At 40.2% G+C, this 20,973-nt stretch overlaps 1 protein-coding gene and 1 long non-coding RNA gene across 7 annotated transcripts in view; both read right to left on the bottom strand.

Moving 5' to 3' along the window:
- Positions 1-2,730: 2,730 nt before the first annotated feature.
- The window catches only part of grb10b (growth factor receptor-bound protein 10b), a 100,072-nt gene continuing 81,829 nt past the window's right edge, over positions 2,731-20,973 (bottom strand). For 5 of the 6 annotated variants that reach the window (XM_084052015.1, XM_084052016.1, XM_084052020.1 and 2 more), the window contains 11 exons: positions 11,019-11,134; positions 9,946-10,020; positions 6,542-6,679; positions 6,250-6,360; positions 5,531-5,629; positions 4,433-4,510; positions 4,098-4,214; positions 3,828-3,894; positions 3,538-3,625; positions 3,031-3,124; positions 2,731-2,888 (listed from right to left, as the gene is read on the bottom strand). In XM_084052015.1, coding sequence (XP_083908141.1) covers positions 2,742-2,888; positions 3,031-3,124; positions 3,538-3,625; positions 3,828-3,894; positions 4,098-4,214; positions 4,433-4,510; positions 5,531-5,629; positions 6,250-6,360; positions 6,542-6,679; positions 9,946-10,020; positions 11,019-11,134 — 1,130 coding nt within the window. In that variant the 3' untranslated portion in view covers positions 2,731-2,741. The remainder of the gene's footprint in view (positions 2,889-3,030; positions 3,125-3,537; positions 3,626-3,827; positions 3,895-4,097; positions 4,215-4,432; positions 4,511-5,530; positions 5,630-6,249; positions 6,361-6,541; positions 6,680-9,945; positions 10,021-11,018; positions 11,135-20,973) is intronic. The other variant, XM_084052017.1, reaches the window with a different exon arrangement.
- Positions 17,719-19,889, bottom strand: LOC311042172. The gene is made up of 4 exons (XR_014600469.1): positions 19,352-19,889; positions 18,995-19,054; positions 18,707-18,798; positions 17,719-18,493 (listed from the first exon to the last, which is right to left on the bottom strand). It is a non-coding gene; the product is annotated as an uncharacterized lncRNA (long non-coding RNA).

Below are 20,973 nucleotides of genomic sequence, written 5' to 3'. Positions count from 1 at the left end.
GGCAAATAGTTGGAATGATGGCCATGACTATGAATACCAGTGTGCTTTAAATCAACACTTCATAACAAGTGTTGATGACAAAATTATGTTTGAGTAATCAAACATAAAAAAGAAACAAAATATACACTATCAATAGATGCTATGTCATTATAATAATAATTAATCAAACTGTTCAATCATTTCAAGGTTATGACAAAAGAAAACAGTACAGAACAGCGCTGAAGGAAAATAAAAGAAATAAAGAAATTTCAAGTAATCACTCACATCCAGATAAATAAATACATTTAGCTGAAACAATACTTAAAATGATTGAGTCATTGCATTTTAGTTAAATAATGGTGACCGTGCACAGAGTATCAATATAGTGTGGCTGTTATGTATCTCAAATGATTGATATAGCTTAAGACAACCCTCAAAATAAAATGATGGCTCTTATTAATGTGGCATCACAGGTAAATACATCTCTACATATTCTGTTGGATAAAAAAGAAAAGAAAAGAAAAGAACAAAACAAAACAAAACAAAACAAAACAAAACAAAACAAAACAAAACAAAACAGAAAACAGCAAATGAACAATGCATAGACGCAGATCTAGTCCTGGAAAGTAATCTGGTAATATTGATGTGAAATGGTGTTTATCACTGCAGGAAAGTTATTCCTTGTGCAGACTATTGTAATGTGTTGTCTGAGAAACCCGTTCTCAATGGTGAGATAGTCAACAGAAGGTAATTCTTGGGGTTGTATTAAACTGAAATCATATTTCGGGAAACCGCTTTTGTGAGAAGAAATTGCAGCAAACATCAGACCTGGCATTAAACACTTGCTCACAGCATTAATTGCAAATGTTGTTGAATGCATGATACACTTTTTAGGCACAGTACAAATAGTTTCATTGAGCCACACATGATCTGTTTGAAAGACCTTAATTGTCAACAGGAAATCAACTAACTTGTCTCTAAATTGTTAAACCACACCTGTCTCAGACATAAGGTAAGTTGACTTACCTTATGTCCAATTCACTTAAGTAATTCAATGAAGCTCATTGCCCTCTGTTCACAGTGTTCTGATCTCACATAAACACAAATCAGAAGCCAAAGCCATTAATTGAGACAGAATAACAGATTTGAATTTGTACACTTTGAGCTTGTGTAGTTGGATACGAGTGTCCTTTAAACGTGTTCATTATTAAGTGGGAGTAACTGGTGAAGGGCATGCTAGTGGTTCTACCTCCTTGTGCTATGGTGAAGGGAAATAGGCCAAATAACAACTTTAAAACTTATTATCTTATCATCATTGTCTTGCAAGAGATAGCACCACACTTTTGAAGCACCTGGATTGACGGATTGCTACAGGGCCAGTGAATCATCTCTACATACTGTTCATGAAACTGCACTTGTTAATAGTCTCAGAGTAGCCCTGGATCAAGACTATCATATATGTATTCATCTATGATACTATCATAGACTATCATCTATGATAGTCTTGATCCAAGGCTAGTCTCAGAGTAGCTCACTCTAGTAGTAAAAGTCTTGTCAGCATTACTGTCTGAATGACTTTGAGTTTGAAATGCATAAACATTCTGTAGACTTGAATGGGTAGAACAGAATGCCCGTAGTAATGGATAATTGACGAATATAACATGGTTATTCGGTTTTGAATGGTGTTCTCTGGCTTGACTGGAAAAAAATAGGAGTTGAAATGATCAAGAAAGTGGAGACAGATAAGAAAAAGAAAAAATAATAATGCAAAAGCATTTTGGCAATGATACAAAATTGTAATGAATCTATCGATGACAAAATTAAAATTTGTATTATCAGAGATAAGCAGATGGACCCCTGTGACAGTCAAATCCTGTGTTGATCAGCAAGTGTTTCTTGAAGATTACATAACATAATTACAAATTATTCCGTAGCTAGTATTGTTCCATGCTAGCTTGACAAGACAATAATAATAATGGGTAAAACAAAACAAAAAAAACCTCTCCCCTTGATGTCTCCAAACCTCAGCTGTGGCTCTTCCTGTTGAAATCCAGCATGCCTTTACATGCCTGTGCCACTGGAGGGCAGTGGTGCCGTGTCGTAGGTCAGTAAACGGTGGAGAAATCATCAAGGGCTCCTCCCAGTATGGTGAGTGCAAAACTAAGAGACGCTCAAATGTCCATCTATAGGCTGTGATGATCCGATCAAACAAAAACACTCCTGTTTGATCTGAAAAAAGTGGTCCAAACTAAAACACTGTACTGTTGATTGTCCAGTTGAAGGAAAAATTAAGATGACAATTTAACTGTAGGATGAATTGTACTGGTTAAAAGAGTCCAAGCTTATTGATGTGTATAAAGATTACAAAAGCTCTTATGATGGCATAAGATGGCAGGTCCATCTCCTTGACTGTGGCTTTTCATGTCATATCCTGTTGTTCCATCCCCTGATGGAAATGTAGCACGGAGGAAGCCTTGTGAAATGTGAAGTTGAGCGTCGCACACCTCAACGTCCCAGCAACCAAACAATGAATCAACCAACCACATGATTCAGCAGTCTCCGGCGGACTCACGATGAGAAAAATAAAAACAAAACAAAAACAACAGCAACAACGAAACATTAGTTAATTCACCAGCTTCTCAAAAAGATAAAAACAAAAGAACCAACCAACAGGCAAATTCTGTCGGTTTCTTGTTTTTGTGTTTTTTTAGGCAGAGTTAGGTCAAGTGATAGGAGTCATGGAGTCACGGGATCAAACGGTGTCATAAGGCCACAATGGTGCAGGGGTGTCTGAGTTTGCAAGGCAGCACTCCTCTGTTGAGCTGGTAGAACTCCACCAGCTGGATCAGGTCGGTGAATTTAGTGGATCCGTCGTCCAGACTGAAGAAGATCTGACCGTCCTCTTCACACTGATTAAGGTGTAGCCATTCATAAAAAGGGATATACCATGTTGTAAAAGAAAGGAGAGAATGCAGTGAATATGACAACATCTGATTCTCTTTTAACATCAACAAATAATAATAAACGTAATAGTATTCAAGAGATGCCTACCGGTAGTATCTGGAAATGTTTAATTTTCTGGTGATGGCACAGTGTGAGGACAAACGCCTTGGGGTTGCTTTGACTGACTCTCAGCAGAAACAATCTGTACGGAGAAAAGAAAAGGAAGAACTTGAGGGAATGGTTCAAGTTACCCAATTAACCTCAACAGTTCAAATGAAGGTAAGAGGTAATTCAGACTGCGATTCTGTTATTTTTCTCCACAACGTTCTAATGCTTAATTTATGCTCCGCCATATGACGGTCTCCCGCCCTAAAACTGCTGATCTACAAGCTCACAATGCACCATGTGAGCTTGTAGGTCTGCTAATTTCGGCACGGCAAAAAGGAAACAACATTCATGACACAGATGAGTGTTTGGGACCTTGTATGTAATGGATCCAGATTTATATGTACACCACAACTATTTAGTGAGACTTGCATTGTATTGACTTTTAATATTTACAATTAAAAGGCGCCAACACAACCTCATGAATCTGTGTCACCAGATCAGTCTTACCCATCCACTTGTCCCTGCTGGTGGATCATGCGATGGGATTCCTCTCTGGTTATCCTGCCATGGAACCATAGCTGGGCTACGTGGATGACTGTAGAAATCAGAGAAAGAATCTAGGTCAGCCACTTTAGCATTTTACTGAATTGCAAAATTGTATATCTTACTAAATGAAAGAAGCGGTCCTAATTTTAGAAGATGCTCTTGCTTTAGCTTTTTGAATAGTACCAAAATGTGGGTTACCAGAAAAAAGGTACTAGAAAACATGCTTAGTAAATCCATGTGTCAGTATTTACCTGAGCTTAGCGAAGAGTGATGCAGCGGACTGTGACAGCCCAGGATATTCATTCTTTGACTCCTCTTCTGAGATAGACGCCACAAAACAACATAAAAGAGATTCATTCAAGATTGATTATCAATCCGAGAAATTACATCACAGTGTTTCATAATCTTGCAAAATGTGTCATGCCAAGGACCGGGCAAAAAAAAAAAATGAAAATAGCAAATAACAACATGCCCAAAATATGGAAACTGGCACAAAAAAACTAAAATCTTATTGTACTCACCCTCCAGGCATGTCCCTCCTCCATGGCAGCACTTTGAGCCTCCACAGGGTTGTCAATTACCCTGCCTATCCTCCCTGAGAAATCCATGGCTACAAGTGAGTTCTCTGACACACTCCGCTAGTGGTCAACAAAGAGACATGTAGATTACACAGACAGCCAGTGGCAGAAGGAAGTCCAAAATGGTGTACTGTATTTGTATAAAAAAAAAAAAAAAAAATATATATATATATATATATATATATATAATAAGAATACGAATATTATTATTATCATCATTATTATTATTATTATTATTATTATTATTAGAGAGAGAGAGAGAATTACTTTTGTCTTACCACAGGGGTTGAGAAGTGTGATAATAAGGTTTTCCTCTGTTGGGGAATCTTATAGTTTTGATACAGTACGATCCCATACTGTGGACAAAAAGAGAACCATTGGTGAAACAAAATACAAGATGCATTCTTTATCAGCAATCAACCACATCTTTAAATAATATATAATCTAACTATTTTGAATAAATAAGAGTAGTTTGAAGTGACTTGTGTATAAAATGGATAAACATTGTGTCAAGTCCAAACTGCTTTGAGAGCCAGTAGTCTGGTATAGAGGTCATACACCTTTCCAGCATGTGACCCAACTTGATTAAAGTCTTGCCCCATGAACTAGTCTCAACTCCGCCAGTACTCTAGTCATGAGGGGACCTAACAGAAATAGACCCGTCACCAAATTCAGGTCCCAACCTAGTTTATGAAATGTAATTTCAGTAATCAGTATAACCTTGGCTGATAAAGACAACACTCAAAAAGCAAAAAGAAAGGCACAGAGTTGTGTCCCAAACAAGACCATTAGGGGCCTATGTTTGGCCAACTACATTTTTTTCCCACTACAGCAAACCTCTTTGTCAAAAATACCTGTGACAAACCTCTTTGTCACAATACGTAGCGACGTGACACATTGTGAGCAAGTAGATTTGTTTTTTTTTTGCGATATAGGGATGCAAGGGTTCAAGTGGTTACTACTGAAAAGGCTGAGGGCCCTATTTTTGCCAGTGCCTTACCCATTATCCCTAAACTTCTTTGCCATTTTGACTATTTTTAAAAACATTTTCAAATAGTTTAGTCTCGCGTGGCCAGACTGTTGCCTCCCACAATTTTCAAATGTTTCCGGTCATACAGTCTAGGACTCGGAAGCTCTGATCATGCTTAAAATATAAACCGGATGTGATCACCTAAGTATATTTAGCTTGCTGCTTAGCATAAATGGAAATTAAAAAATAAAATGTAAAGATATTAAAAATATATTTTGTGCCAGTTTCCTCTCTCGGATTTCGGGAGGTGTAGTTCCAGACTCTATATACTGTAGCATTCGGAGATTGTGGAATAGTTGTCTGGCTACGCAAGACTAGATCGCCGCTGACAGCAACGTTACTGTACCTTGAAGAGACGGAAGGTGGTCATCCAGCATGTCCTGCTCTGCTCATCCTCAGCACACAAAATTCTCAGCTCCTTCAGCTCTGCACGGCCTTTGTTGGGCTGTCAATCAAAACATATCAGCCCGTCAGAACAACAACGACAAGAGCAACAGAAGTAATATAAGTAGTAGTGAATTATCCAGCTTGTCAGATCCTTCCTTCCTTTGTATCTCCTTTTGGCTACTGACTAGTAATGACTAACAACAACATTTAACATTTATAACAACAACAACAACAAAAACGATTGCCCATAAGACGCATACAGTATGCAGACATCACAACTGCATAGACTGGGATAAAAATAACATATCACCAAGGTGCAATATGTACTGTCAAAAGTCTATGGTCTAAGCATCGGTACAGTGAGCTAAAACTAATTGAATTTGGGGGTACAATGTAATACCAGTTACTGTATATAATTAGAGAACAATGTAAGGAAAAAGAGTGACTTTTTTAATATCGGTCATTGCTGGTCTGTGTTGTAAAATGATGTTGCTATGAACAATCATTTCAGCACACTGTCCCATTGTGTATGTCTGGTGATGTGCTTTTAATTCAGCACACATGAGGCATACAGTAGATCAAATCAAATGAATAGGACACGTATCTAATGTCTCTTCACATCATCAGTCCTTAAAAAACACAAACAGCCTCATCTAGCAAAACATTTGTGAGCCTTACCTTGATACAGAACTCGTATTCTGTGGGTGCGCCGTGCTGCTTCTTGCCTGTATTGACAGTGAAGATGTTACTGTCCTCTATGTCTGCAAGTAACTGTAGATGCCTGGGCTCCTGCAGACAGAAATAATGTATTATGTCAGAACATTACATCAACGAAACACAGAATAATTGTAGGGCACTCATTAAACAGTTTTTGACACACTGAGGTATATTAAAATGTATTTATGACCAAAACACAATATACTGGCAGATACAAAAATATAGATATAAAAAGAACAGAGGTGTTGGTCACCTTTGAAGTTCCTTTTGTAGAGCAGTAAAGTCCTGATCTTCGCAGGAACATGTAGAGCTTCTTCCATGACTTCCTGCCCACTTCCTTCACATACAGATACCCTTGGATCTCTGGACAGCCACTGGAGGATAGGAAGTTCTGAGAGGAGCGAAAGAGAGAGGAACCAGGATGTGAAGGGAGAAAGATAGGTCGGTCGTTTTAGCATCTTGCACTTTTGTTAAGGGTGATTTATATTTAATCTTTTCTAAGACCCAAAATAGATGCAGGAAGACCCAAGACCCAAAACAGATGCAGGAAACATGGCACCAGATGACAATTGGTCACATTGAATTAGTCATATAAAAAATAACCAATCTACAAGCTCACAAGGTGTCGCAGCATGACACGTTGAGCTTGTATCTTCCATCCGTTTTGGAAAGATGCAAAAGGATTTCCCAACTTAAATTTAATAAAACAGTGGCTGGTAATTCAGTGGTCTGAAAGCACATACTGTAGATTAGATAAATAACATGAACATCTTATGTTTCTTTAATGAAAGAGCTGATCTATGTGAAAAGTGTTCATGTAACCCCTATTGTACTGTATTTGGTACTAAAACTAAAATTGACGTGACTTTTATTTTTAGGGGGGCCATTGCCTTTCGGGGGGAGCGGGCCCCCCCCCCAAGGCAATGATAGGAGAAACACTAAATCATTCAGCGACATAAATGCAGTATGAAAGTGCCTGGAATCATTCCAGGCAATTAATAAGGAGTGGCTGGTGAGAGAAGACAAAGCAGGGCTAGTCCTAGATCCACCAGTTCTTGGTCTCCACCCTCTTAACTTACTCCTCCTTACTGGATGGGGAGCAGAATAGAAGAACTTGGTTGATACAGTACATGCCACAGGCAATGGTGGCTAGTGTGTGAGTCTAGTGTGTAAGGTGCCCTACAGCAGTGGTTTTCAAACTTTTCATGTCAAGGACCCCCAAAATGATATGTATTTGGCTGTGGACCCCCCCCCCCCCCCCCCCATCTCAAAATGTTGTTCCAGGGACCCCCCAGAAGCAAAGATTTGAGTTACAAATACTTGCTTTAAAAATATATATATATTCAAAGGTTTGCACAAGTTTTCACTATTTTTGAATCGCCAAAGTGTAAAAAGGTTAAAATGATTGTGATCCTATATTAACACATTTTGCTGGGGTTCGCCAAGTGGGGGTCCCCGGACCCCACTTTGAGAACCAATGCCCTACAGAGTTCACAGGCTACTGTGTACATGCCACACACAATAGCACAGGGCCATCACAACACCTCACAAAGGAAACAGCAAGATCCCTCAAGCCTGATTATTTATACTTTGTCGTGCCAAAGTACCAAGACCGAGAGCAGTGATCCATACTGGGACGTACTGTGAGCTAGGGACCTGTCAACAAGAATCGGGTTGCATGGGAGAAAATATCGTATCGTCTCTCTGTCGGGGTGGAAACCTCATAAGTCCAAAACTGTTACTGTACTTTCTCAAAATTCAAAATGAGCAAAAGTAGCAGATGGAGATGGAGAAGCTCAAAAACGTGTTACTTGGCACCGCGTTTCGAGCTTGCAAATCTGCTACTTTTGATACTTTTGTGTGATGCTGTAAGTGTGATCAAGTAGGGCGTTAATTTAACAAAAAGCACAACAAAGTTAGAATATGGAGATAAGAGGTTTCTGCCCGACAGCAACCTTATGTTGAAAGACCCAGGACACCCTGTACAACAGGTAAAATACACTGACACTGAACTTTACGTTCTTTTCATCTTTCATACAGAACCAGAGATAGCGCGATCCGAAGATTTACTGCTCCATTCACTTCCTGGTTAACTTATTACTTAAAAATCCTGTATCTTAAAAATTTACTATGTATTTTTGGCCGAGACATGCTATTTTCAAAGGCGTATAAAAGCGAACGGGAGGTCGCAATGACATTTTTCTTTTTTCACGGAAGCACAGTGAAACTGTGATTAGCAAAATCAAAAAATCGCTGGCAGTGGGTGTTTTTTTTTAATGTATACACTCTGGCAGTTAAAGAGTTAATAATCTGCCCATGGAATACATATAGTATGTCATGGTGCTGATCTCTGCTAGGAGCATTAAAACCTCAATTCCCAGGAGTTGAAAGTCTTGAATATGTCCCATGTGTCTGATGTATGGTATTAACCCATTCAATCCGGGAACGCATCTGTGTCATTTTAAGATTTCTTTGACTATGAGCTTGTACTTTGACTATGAGCTGCTATTTTTGAAAATCGTGAACATTATATAATTAAATTATATTTTTACAAGCTCACAACGCCTCACAACGCAACTACATAGGGTTCATGTGGTTACATTTCTGGAAATGTCACACGTCATAGTGTTAATTTCCATTGCATCACCCCGCAGTCCCCCATTTTCTTGTCAGATGCAGAGATGACAAGACTTGTTTGTCAAGGTATTATAACTTGTCATTTTGCATTCACACGGAGTTCCTCAGAGAACATTATCTCTAGCATCTCAACTCACGACAAAAAACAGAGCCCAGTTCAGAAACTGTTTCTGGTTTTGACAGGGCAACAACTGTCTGCAAAGATCTTCTGTTTAGAATTGGCTGCAGTTCCGATTCACGCTATATCCATTCATTTACTGACTCATCTTGGTGAAGCATGATGGTGCATAATGCCTCAGCCTAATACACAGCTATAGTTTCGCAAATGGCACGGTGATGGAATGGACTCCACTTTGTATTGTTTTGACTCTGACAGCTCTATTATGTACATGACACGACAGAAAGCCAGACTGTGTGTAAACCTCTCAAGCTCTTAAAAAAAAATCCCATGAATCCTTTCTCCTTTTTTTCTCTCTCTCTGCTTGTCTGATTGCCTCCCAGACTTAATTTTTCATATCTCTTGCACGATCTCTGCAGGCCCCGCGGCAGTGTGCGAGGCAGGTCGTTAGCGTGACACACGTGTATGAATTTGTACTGTGCTAACATACAGTAGGTAGGTAGGGCACTGTATGTTCCGTTTGTGATTGCTTAATTCCACTTGTCATACAAGTCAGGCTTGCGGTGCGTGCGCCGAGACAGTTATGTGTCAACACAGGATCAACGGTAGTTATTACTCCAGGCCCGACGAGACACGCTGTCGTCTAAGGGTCAAAAGTGAAGTATGTTAGCGTGATGATAGACAATGTGCAGCGTGCTCGCTTCCAGGCCTAATTTATGCTTTGCCGTTACACCGTGTGGCTCGCTGGAAATAACCGAAATTTCGGATAGCGACGCGATCATGCGACGTGTAAATTAGCATTGAGGTGGAATGATGAATGACCCAATGAAGATGGGTGCAAAAGCGTGCGTAAGTGTGCAAGTCGTGCATGCTCACGTGCTGCGTGTGGGTGCTCTGTGTACCTGTAGGAGCTGAGGTGGTGGAATCGTACCATTGGTTTCCTGGCACCATGCAACCATGTGCTCCGGGAAAAATGTCTGGTGAGAGAGACAGCGAGAGGCAGAGAGAATGTGCGAAAGAAAGAGAGGGAGGGAGGGAGAGAGAGAGTGAGTGAGAGAATGACAGATGGAAAGAAAGAGCATCAAGATATCAATAACTCACTATGAAAACAACTGTGGTTTAAGAAAACCTGACTGACTGAAAATGATACAAGCACAGTTATGACGACGGTAAATTGCAATATTTCACAACAATAAAGAAAATGAACAGAGACATAGAGACATTTTGACATGGAACATTCCTTTCATTTCATCCCTAAGTAAATTACAACATCACTGTACCGCCAAACCCCTCCTTCTAAAGACCAGTCATCATTTGATCGAACTGTCTGACACCACATAAAACTGTCACGAGTTTTACACAGTACAAAATGTCTCCCCCAACTTTTGAAAAGGGATCTGCCGTTTGCTTTTGAATAAATTAAATCCCAATAAAACACAATCTATAATTTTGCTGTCGCAGGAATCATATTGTCAATGATTCATGTAAACACACATGTCTAAGTCAAACTGCAAATACTGTTCTTGTGATGGCTGGAACAAGATGTAACTTTTCATGTGGTTTACCACACCAACACCATCAAAGCAAACCTATCAAATTGTATAAAAATGCTTTGCTTGTAGGCAGTTTAACCACTTAAAACCCATATACTTCATTGACCGTGGTCCCCCAGGGGTCTATACTTGGTCCCCTCCTTTTTTCCCCTATTACAGAAAATCGATTCGCCTAAAATAGCCAATTAATCTAGATGTGCTTATTTTTTCACAGAATGTTCTCCTATTTTCACAGAAGTTTGCCTATTATGACATATCCAGAATAGGGTGCATGTATTAAAGGAAAGTAGATACAGTATGTCTGCAACACTGTTGATCCATATTAGGACAAAAACAGGTGACGTTATTACTTATTTCAGTGAGGAGCGTATGGGAGAGACAATAGCATGCTAAAATAAATACAAAAAGAATCAAGCAAATACCAGGGGATTTTTGAAGAATTCATATTTGGCATAATTTTTTCTGAAGAGGAGTCTGCTGTCACTGCTCATGGAGGCTTGGACCTGAACCACCAGCTCATGGTCTTCTAGACACCGCTCTGAGAGAGACAGAGGGAGAGAGAGAGAGAAAGAGAGAGCGAGAGAGAGTGAGAGGGAGGGAGAGAGAGATAGAGAGTGCAAGAGAGAGAGAGAGGGAGGGAGAGAGAGATAGAGAGTGCGAGAGAGCGAGAGGAAGGAGGAAGAGAAAATAAATGACTTTTCCTCCCCTACTTTTTACGAGTGGTGCACATCTTACACTATGACGTAGGGCTGGGCGATATGACTTCAAATCAATATCACACATTTTTTTTCTCGTAAATTCGCGAAGTATAATCCAGGGTTAAGTGGTTAATCAGACTAATCGATTTGATCGATTATAAAAATGTAACAGATTTTTTTCATGTCGACTCCTTGATATAAGAAATAAAATAATTATATATATATATATAAAAAAGAATGCTTCTGGGTTATTTGATTAACCTACATAAGAAATATTAAGTCGGTTATTGAGTCAGTTTTGATATATTGTCAGTTAACTGCCCAGCCGTACCATGACGTGTGTAAATACACACAGCAAACATTCCCACAGTTGCATCATCATCCCCAACACTCACATCCTGTATGTTTGGAACACAAAGTGAAACTAGCCTGGCCTTCCACTGTAAGCAAATGAGTCATAACCACTCACTTGAAACCAGAACTCCACATAGGCAGGGCCACTAGAAACTACGCGCTCTGTTATATCATCACTGAGCAGTGTTAGTGAATGGGACCAGTAAGACAATGGGTTATAAGTATGGGGCGGCTGTAGCTTAGTGAGTAGAGAGGCCGTCTGGCAATCAGAAGGTCACTGGTTTGCCTCCCCGGCCTGCTCATGTATATATGTTGAAGTGCCCCTAAGCAGGGGCTCAGTTCCAGGAACCCCCAGAAGCAAAGATTTGTTACAAATGTTCGCTTTAAAAAATATATATATTCAAAGATTTTGCACACATTTTTACGATTTAAAAAAAAATCTAAAATGACACAGATGCGTTTCCGGATTGAATGGATTAATAAAGGTCTCTATAAGGAAAAAAACAAACAAAAAAAAGAGTACTGGTACAATAAAAAGAGTTACAATTAGCCTGTAGAGAGGCCAAGAGATGTTTTCAGCTATGTCATTGTAGAATCAACAAGTGTACTGAAATGTATTCTATAAGAGGAAGGTCAAAGATTAAAACCATTCTGTTACAGTGGACATTAGTAGATTTAGTACATACAAGCAAACTCCATTCAAAAGGTTTCAGTCTTTGAGAATCAAAGAAAAGGTGATTCGGCCCGGGCCGCTGGTGTAGCGGTCCGGGCACATAGGCTACGATGTAGCTTGACAGCGCGTTGCGGGTTCGAGTCCCGATCCCGACGGCCTTTGCTGCGTGTCACTCCCCATCTCTCTCCCCATTTCCTGTCAGCCTACTGTCCTATCAATAATAAAGGCATATGGGGGCACGGTGGCGCAGTCGGTAGCGCTGTCGCCTCACAGCTAGAAGGTCCTGGGTTATTCCCGCCGGGGACGCTGTGGGCGCTGGGGGTGTGTCTTCTCCTCCGCGTCACCAGCGCCCATACCCTAGGTGGGGTTGGCGAAAGGGCCTACTCTGTGTGGAGTTTGCATGTTCTCCCCGTGTCTCCTAGGGTAGTTAATACCCTCACAAAAACATGTAGTAATCCTGGTCACTATACTGCCTCCCCCTGGTCAGCCGGGGCGCCTGATGGAGGGGAAGGGAACTGGTTGGAATAACGTGTTCCTTCCACGCGCTACGTCCAACCGGGGAAACTCCCGGTCAGTTGGCTCTCATGCATTGAAGGAGGCATGAGCTCGGCCCTGGCCCAGAAGCAAAGGCATGAGCTCGGCCCTGGCCTCCCTAGGCTGGTGGGGGGAGTGTAGTGCCCAGGATCACTTAGCAAATTGGCACCGGGTGAAAAAAAGGGTTACAAAATCAAGGGATAAAAATTATAATTTAAAAAAAATAATAATAAAGGCATAAAAAGACCAAAAATGAATCTAAAAAAAAGAAACAAAAGAAAGAAAAGGTGACTCAACAGGCATCTACATACCATTATGGACTGACAGATGATTGGTATTCTCTGTGTACGCACACAGTGTAATTCTAGTCATCTTTGGCGAGAGCCGTCTCTCTAAATCAGATGTGCATTTTGTAATTATCTGCACGTCTTGTGTGGGCTGATACCGCTTTTTATTCTGACGTGAGAGCGGAGCAGCTTGAGATGCAATATAAACTTCAGATAAAGCTGACATTAAAATACTCTCTCATCTCATTATCTCAACTTCCATCTGTTTGATTTATACTTTGCTGTGCACTGATCTCGCGCAACAAACGCAACCGATCAACACGCTCACAACACGTCGCACTGTGACACATTGTGAGCTTGTAGATCAGCTTAGTTTTGCTGCGCGAGACCGGCAATGAAGTATAAATGAATCCTATCACTGTCACGACTCCCAGTTTGCTGTCTCTGTCTTCAGTGGTGGAAAGTAACTAAGTACATGCACTCAAGTGCTGTACTTAAGTACAATTTTGAGGTATTTGTACTTTCCAATTTCCAATACTTTTACTTCTACTCCACTGCATCTCAGAGGCAAATATTGTACTTTTACTCCACTACAATTATTTGAAAACTTTAGTTACTAGTTACTTTGTATATATATTTTATTATTATTATTACAAAACATACATTGACTACTTCAGCCCTACATTTCGGCCATTTGAAAATAGCCGATCTACAAGCTCACAATGTGTCGCGATGCGTCGCATTGTGAGCTTGTAGATCTGCTATTTTCAAAGGATTTTTATACATTTGAAAACTTGAAATGGGGCATTCTGCATAATGAGTACTTTTACCTTTTAAGTATACTTTGATGCCAATACTTTTGTACTTTTACTCAAGCACATTTTGATTTCCGGACTTTTACTTGTATTTCTACATTGCAGTATTGATACTTTTACTTAAGTAAAACATTTGAGGACTTTTTCCCTGTGACACATTGTGAGCTTGTAGATCAGCTTAGTTTCGCTGTGCGAGACCGGCAACAAAAGTATAAATCAATCCTATCACTGTCACGACTCCCAGTTTGCTCTCTCCGTCTCTCTCTTTCATCCCTCAGCCTCTCTCAGATGAATCATTGTGATGCGTGACCATGACTCACCCTGGCATCACCATCTAACTGTCCCATGGTCTCGTTAACCTTCTGCGGCCGACAAAAAGGGGTCAATGTCACTTATCTCAAACAGCCATCTCACCCCATTCAAAGGCAATACTGAGAGCAGGGCAGCTATCAACGGGAATAGGCTTCTTTATTCAAACACGCTATTGTTCTGGCTTCTCAGAATCTTCTATTCTGGACATCCATCCACCCACATGCACAGAATATACATCACCACCACATACACATTTGCATCCGTGCACATAGCGCACACACCAGGCACATACTGTACTTTAAGCGCACATTCTACGAAGCAAGCAGGTGTGTTTGCAAACAGATACACATATGTAAACATAGACATGCAAATACCTGTTCTTACTTACACGAGTGCACACGCACGCGCATACACACACACACACACACACACACACACACACACACACACACACACACACACACACACACACACACACACACACACACACACACACACACACACACACACACACACACACACACACACACACACACACACACACACATTAAGAAGAGCAAACAGAGACTTGTAAAGTAAATCGTAAAAAGAAATGATCCGAGACCAGCAGATGCCATTTGAGTACAGGTGTGCCACAACAATTATAGCCATATTATAACGGAGTTGCTCTGAGCCAAAAATGATGTCATCGACAGTGAATGGGTCCAACTGCACTTGGCAGCATCATGTTGGCAACGGCGATGAGAAATGTAATCAGATCATGACGGATGATGAAATATTAGCTAAGTGATTTGGGAGCCGTCCATTGAGAAGTGCGATGTACTTTCCTACAAGTTCCCACAAGTTGAAACTACATCTGACCACATCAGGGCCCCTTTGTGGGTTTTAGCAAAAGAATTCTTAACAACGGCGAAGATTCTTTGAAAGACATATCGTTGCTGTCGGGTAGAAACCTTTGCATCTCAATATTTCATGCTTTTATGTTTTTCATGAATTCATTTTATACTTCCTGGCACGACAGGGTCACGCAAAAGTGGCAAAAATAGCAGCTTTACAAGCTCGCAACACGTCATGCGTTGTGAGCTTGTAGATGGGCTATTTTCAAACTATTTTAACCCATTAAGACCTGAGGCCGATTCTACAAATGTCTTCTAAATCCTAACAGTTTTCTAAAAAACGTATGTTGCTATATCAGTGGTTCTCAAACCTTTTCATGTCAAGGACCCCCAAAATTATTATGTATGACCCCCTATCTCAAAATATTTTGTTCCTGGGACCCCCAGAAGCAAAGATTTGAGTTAAAAACGTTTGCTTTAAATAATATAAATGGCCCGGGCGGCTGGCGTAGCGGTCCGGGCACCTAGGTGCTAATGAAGCCTGACAGCGTGTCGCAGGTTCGAAACCCTGTTACCGACGACCTTTGCTGCGTGTCACTCCCCAGCTCTCTTTCCCCATTTCCTGTCAGTCTACTGTATTCTGTCAAATAAAAAAGATCTTTGATAAATATCTATATATATATATATATATATATATATATATATATATATATATATATATATATATATATAAAATTCAAAAATTTGCACAAGCTCATAGCGGCACAAAGTGACGCACCGTGAGCTTGTATATCTACTATTTTAATAGCCAATCAATGTGCTATATACAGTATATAGCTAAAATGACACAGATGCTTTCCCGGTTAATGGGTTAACATTTATGAAAAGAGCTTGTGACAAGGGCTTGTGACTAAATAACAACTACATTGGAGACATTTCCTGAAAAGTACCAGTCTTGGACATACAAGGTTCCCTCCCGACAGCGAATAATATCGACGCCGAATGATATCCATTTCACAAAAAAATGTAGTACCTTTTTGTGTTTTACAGTACCACTGGACATGTTTCTATGAAAAGCCACTGAGCTACACCCCCTTCTCTCTCCCACATCTGTTAAAATGTACAGACATGAGCACAGACCCAACTTGTCTTCCATAAGTGCTTTATAATCGCACTCTCCTAAGGGGGAGGTTGAGTTTTCTAAAGTTCAGCTAGCCACAGTTTTCCAAACGTCCTGTTATACTGCCAAGTTTAATACAAAGTCACCCTGATAGAAATCCAAGGCACTCTCTTATATATATATAAAAAAGAGAGCTAATTATTATCTTCTTTTTTTGTAACTATAATCTCTCTTGAATGGAACGCTGACGTTTTTATTATTTCAGTGCCACATTGTAAAATGGAGCATTTATGTAACACCTTTCTCCAAAGCACTTTACAATGTGCATTACATTCACACACACAAACGACAACGTCAAAAGCAACCATGCAAGATACCAACCTGCTCATCGGAAGCAGTTAGCGTAGCGGGTTAACCCATTCACGCATCTGTGTCACTTTAGATGACTCAAATCTTTGCTTCTGGGGGTCCCTGGAACAAAACATTTTGAGATGGGGGTCCGCGGCCAAATACGTATCTAAAAATGTTTTCTAAATCCCAAAAGTATGTTGCTATATCAGTGGTGCACCAACTTGTCTATGTCAAGTAGGGATGCCACCGAATATTCGAATTTTCGAATATTCGTTACAGTCTCCATAATCGAAAATGATTTTTAAAATTCGATTTTAATTATATAATTTTTTTATTAATATTTAAAAAAAAATAATTTTTTTTTACTTTTTACTTTTTTTTTTTTTTTACTTTTTACTTTTGTATGCCTTAGTTTCAATCAAAATATATGCTAATACTAATAATAGTAATATTATAGTCTTAATAATTCTAAATGGCCACAGTTTCAGAGCGTTTCACTGTTTCAGCCCAGCCCAAACATGAACTCTGCAGCCGCACTGAGGCCCCTGCTGGAAAGCATCCCAGCCCAAACATTAACGTAACTAACACTGGGTGAAAAGCAATGATTTTGGGAGGGTATCCCTCAGGCATACCCCTGATACTTAAGGGAGTATGTGTGTGTATGCTGCCCTCATTCATTAATGTACCACCTCCCACATACCTCCCACATATTCAGGTGTATGTACCATTTCTGAGATCTTCATTTGCATTTACCCCCTGTGGTGTCTGGCCAGCAAGGACCTCACACACCCACCCCTCCCACCCCTCTCACCCTTCCACCCCAACCACTTCTGAGCATGTGCAGAAAACTACATTTGATTGGAAGCTGTGGCTTATAACCCCACCCACCCACCCCACATTCTGCATGCTAATTCTTGTATAAACCCCCTAGTTTATACCCTCCCCCCCCCCCCCCCTCAGTGGGAAGGGTGGTTTATAGCGCCCCCCCCCCCCTCCCAGGGGTTGTGGCTTGTCGTCCCCCCCCCCCCCACCGGGAGGGATGGTTTATAGTCCCCCCCAACTACCTGCACTAATATATATATATATATATATATATATATATCCACACACACAAACAATATAGAAAAACACATAGGCAGAACTCATGTAATTATGTTTATTGATCAAGAAAAATACATTTATACAAAACAATGGAACAGGAGCACACAGATAAGGTAAACTGTTTCAAAGAAAAGTATTTTGTTCCAGGGACCCCAGAAGCAAAGATTTGAGTTAAAAATGTTCACTCTAAAAATATATATATTCAAATATTCTGAATCAGAATCAGGTTTATTGTCACATCACAGGTTTAATTAAAAAAAGTGGGTGAAATGTGTGTCTATATACTCACACTAGTAGGCTACCTGAGATAAGATATGTGCATGAACATAGCAGCAATGTATACTGTGCATGATATACTTATGGACGTTAGTTAAGGTGCTTGGGAAAAAAAAGTCAAAAGTCAGTGCGTTATACACAGGATTACGGTGCAAAATGTCAGTGTGTGTCGACCGCATAATCCACATAGACTGACATATAGTCAGCAAGTAGTGCCATGAGGAGCAAAGAAAAATAGCGGGAAAAGGAAAACAAAGTCACTTGTAGGCTACTCATGTAATCCACGGGTGGGTCCAAGGAAGAGCTAAATCCAAGTCATGTGTCCCTGGTATAATCCACAGGAAGAAATATATTTTGTTCCAGGGACCCAGAAGCAAAGATTTGAGTTAACAAGTTTGCACTAAAAACATAGTCCTCAAGCTCTTTGTCCTCAAGCATTGGGTCCTGGAGAATGCAGCGTTTGGTATGAGGTTTTGGAGATGATCTCCTGAACTTTGGACTGCTGGAGGGCTGAAGATCCAAAATGGCAGTCCTTGAAGCCTTGAAGAAAAACAGAAGAAGAAAAAAAGAATTACAATTATTTATTTTCAATTATAACACAGGGGTCTTTGAATACAAAAAGACAAAACAATGCCCTGTAAGTAGGCTACAATAAGAAATACAGGTTTGCTGTTTTCTGCAGGTCTAGCCCACTCTATTAAGATGCAAATAGCTTATGTGAATACTGTGAGTGTATTATGCATGTGCGCTTACCTTTTATAAAAACAGGATCAACATTACAGAAACTAATGCTTAGTTCTCCTAAAAGATGAGCTGCAACATCAATACTATGTGGAGAATTTACCCTGTTGGAAGAGAAGAACCGTGTTAGTTTTTAGTCATGTGCAATTTTTTTTATCAGTTAAAACATTTCACCAGGACAGGAACTCAATCCACAGGCCTACCTCCCCCCACTATCCCCCACCACAAATCAAATTGGTGGGGCTTGGTCTCCCCTCTTACTAAAGCATGATTGTGATATAGTTGAATTTGGTTACTTACACTTCTTTTGGATTGAATGTGGTTATTCTTCTCCGAGTTGTGTAGACGCCTCACAGCCTCCTGTAAACAGCATGATTATAAAAGGTCAATTTGAGGAAATCAATGCTTTTGGCAAACCACCAAAGGAATACCAAAACACTCGCCCCAAACACAGTCACCCGGGCACAAATCCAGCACATATCCGATAAAATCTCTACCTGGTATTCCCCCTAAAATGGTGGCGATCGTGTTTTGGGGTGAGCCTTCCGGTTGCCCACCAGAACATTAGTTACACTTATTTTTCTACAAGCAACTCATACAAAGAATTTTCTAGATAGTAGACACAGGGCCTATATAGTCAGACATAATTTCACTTACCGCAAGGTTGATGTTATTTGCTCTTTGGTGCAGGCAGAGGCAGCAACGTAGACAAAGCATCATCCCGAGCAGCGTTGCTCTCGACCAGCTAAGAGGACCACCTAATAATTCTGTTCTTCTCGGAGTCGAAGGCTGGCGTCTGCGAGGACTCGAAGCAGCACCCGATGCATAAAATAAATCTCTACTCGTGTTTGTTGCCATTTTACTCACAAATTAAACAAATTCATCATGCAGTTAATAGTTTCCAAGCAGAGTTCTCTAACAACAAACTGCTATCCTGTAAAGCCAACTTGGTGCCTTGGCTAATACACGCCCCCGTGCTGTGGCTAGGGTTGCCAGATTCTGTGAGAGAAACAAGCAAGCAGGTCTAGAAAAACAAGCCCAATAGAAGCGATTATGGGTCACATGACTCACATGAGCACTTTAAACCTACCTACTGTATACATCGGCTATTTGAAGATGGCAGATATACAAGCTATACAAGATATACTCGTGATGCAACTCGTTGTGAGCTTGTAGACTGCTATTTTCAAATAAAATTCTTGGTGCAAATTTATTATAAAAAAAACCTGGCAACACTGGCTCAAAGACATCCCACAGACACGGTGTGAAGAGGCGGTGCTCAGGAGTGAAACATGAAACAATAGGAACATTGAAACCATCGACACCTATCATGCAAATGTTGTGTCTGCATGTAATCTAATCTCTATCCCCCAAAATACAAACGAAAACACACATAAAGTAGCCTTGTTTGTGATATGGGTAAAAAGTACAACACATTTTGGTATCAAAATGTGCTTAAAGTACCAAAAGTAAAAGTGCTAATACGTTTGAAAATAGCGTGTGAGCTTGTTGATGTATAAAATAAGGCTAAAGTGGTTAATGTATGTTTTATAATGTAATCATATCTGCAAAGTAACTAGTAACTAAAGTTTTCAAATAATAGTAAATAAAATAGTAAGTAAAAGTATAGACAATTGAAAATACTTCAGTAATGTAAAATTACCTCAAAATTGTACTTAAGTACAGTACTTGAGTAAATGTACTTAGTTACTTCACACCACTGTTTGTTGTACAGCACCTTGTGTAACAGAGAGGACCTCTGTTACTACAGTAACCTTGGTTATTAGTGTTTATTCAATCATTTTTAAACAGGGACATTGGTGGAACAAGTACTCAACTGTTTTGCTTAAGTAAAAGTATCAATAAGTGGTGTTCTAGCAACTCAAGCTTTGAGGTACCCCGTTTGGACCCAACTGCCAAGTTGCATCCTCACCCAGACCGGCATTTCTTTGGGAGGCCTGTCGAGATTTGGAATTTGCAAGGTACACGGACGGATTGTGCGCCATCATTCCTACCGATTGAAAGAATAGCATACAGATGTGTTTACAGTGCCACAACTGTACAGTTAAGCCAGATCAAAGAGAAAGTATCAGTAGTTAAACCACTGTGCACAGTAGTTGATATTTTGACCCAAGACCTGATCTGTGTGTGTGTGTGTGTGTGTGTGTGTGTGTGTGTGTGTGTGTGTGTGTGTGTGTGTGTGTGTGTGTGTGTGTGAGTGTGTGTGTATATATCTCTCTCTCACAGACAGACAGACAGACAGACAGACAGACAGACAG

The sequence above is a fragment of the Gymnoscopelus microlampas genome, assembly GCF_963454915.1.
Source record: "Gymnoscopelus microlampas genome assembly, chromosome: 3".
In the NCBI taxonomy this organism is placed as follows: domain Eukaryota; kingdom Metazoa; phylum Chordata; class Actinopteri; order Myctophiformes; family Myctophidae; genus Gymnoscopelus; species Gymnoscopelus microlampas.
Note: the sequence above shows the minus strand (reverse complement) of the source record. Positions and strands in the feature narration are given on the sequence as shown.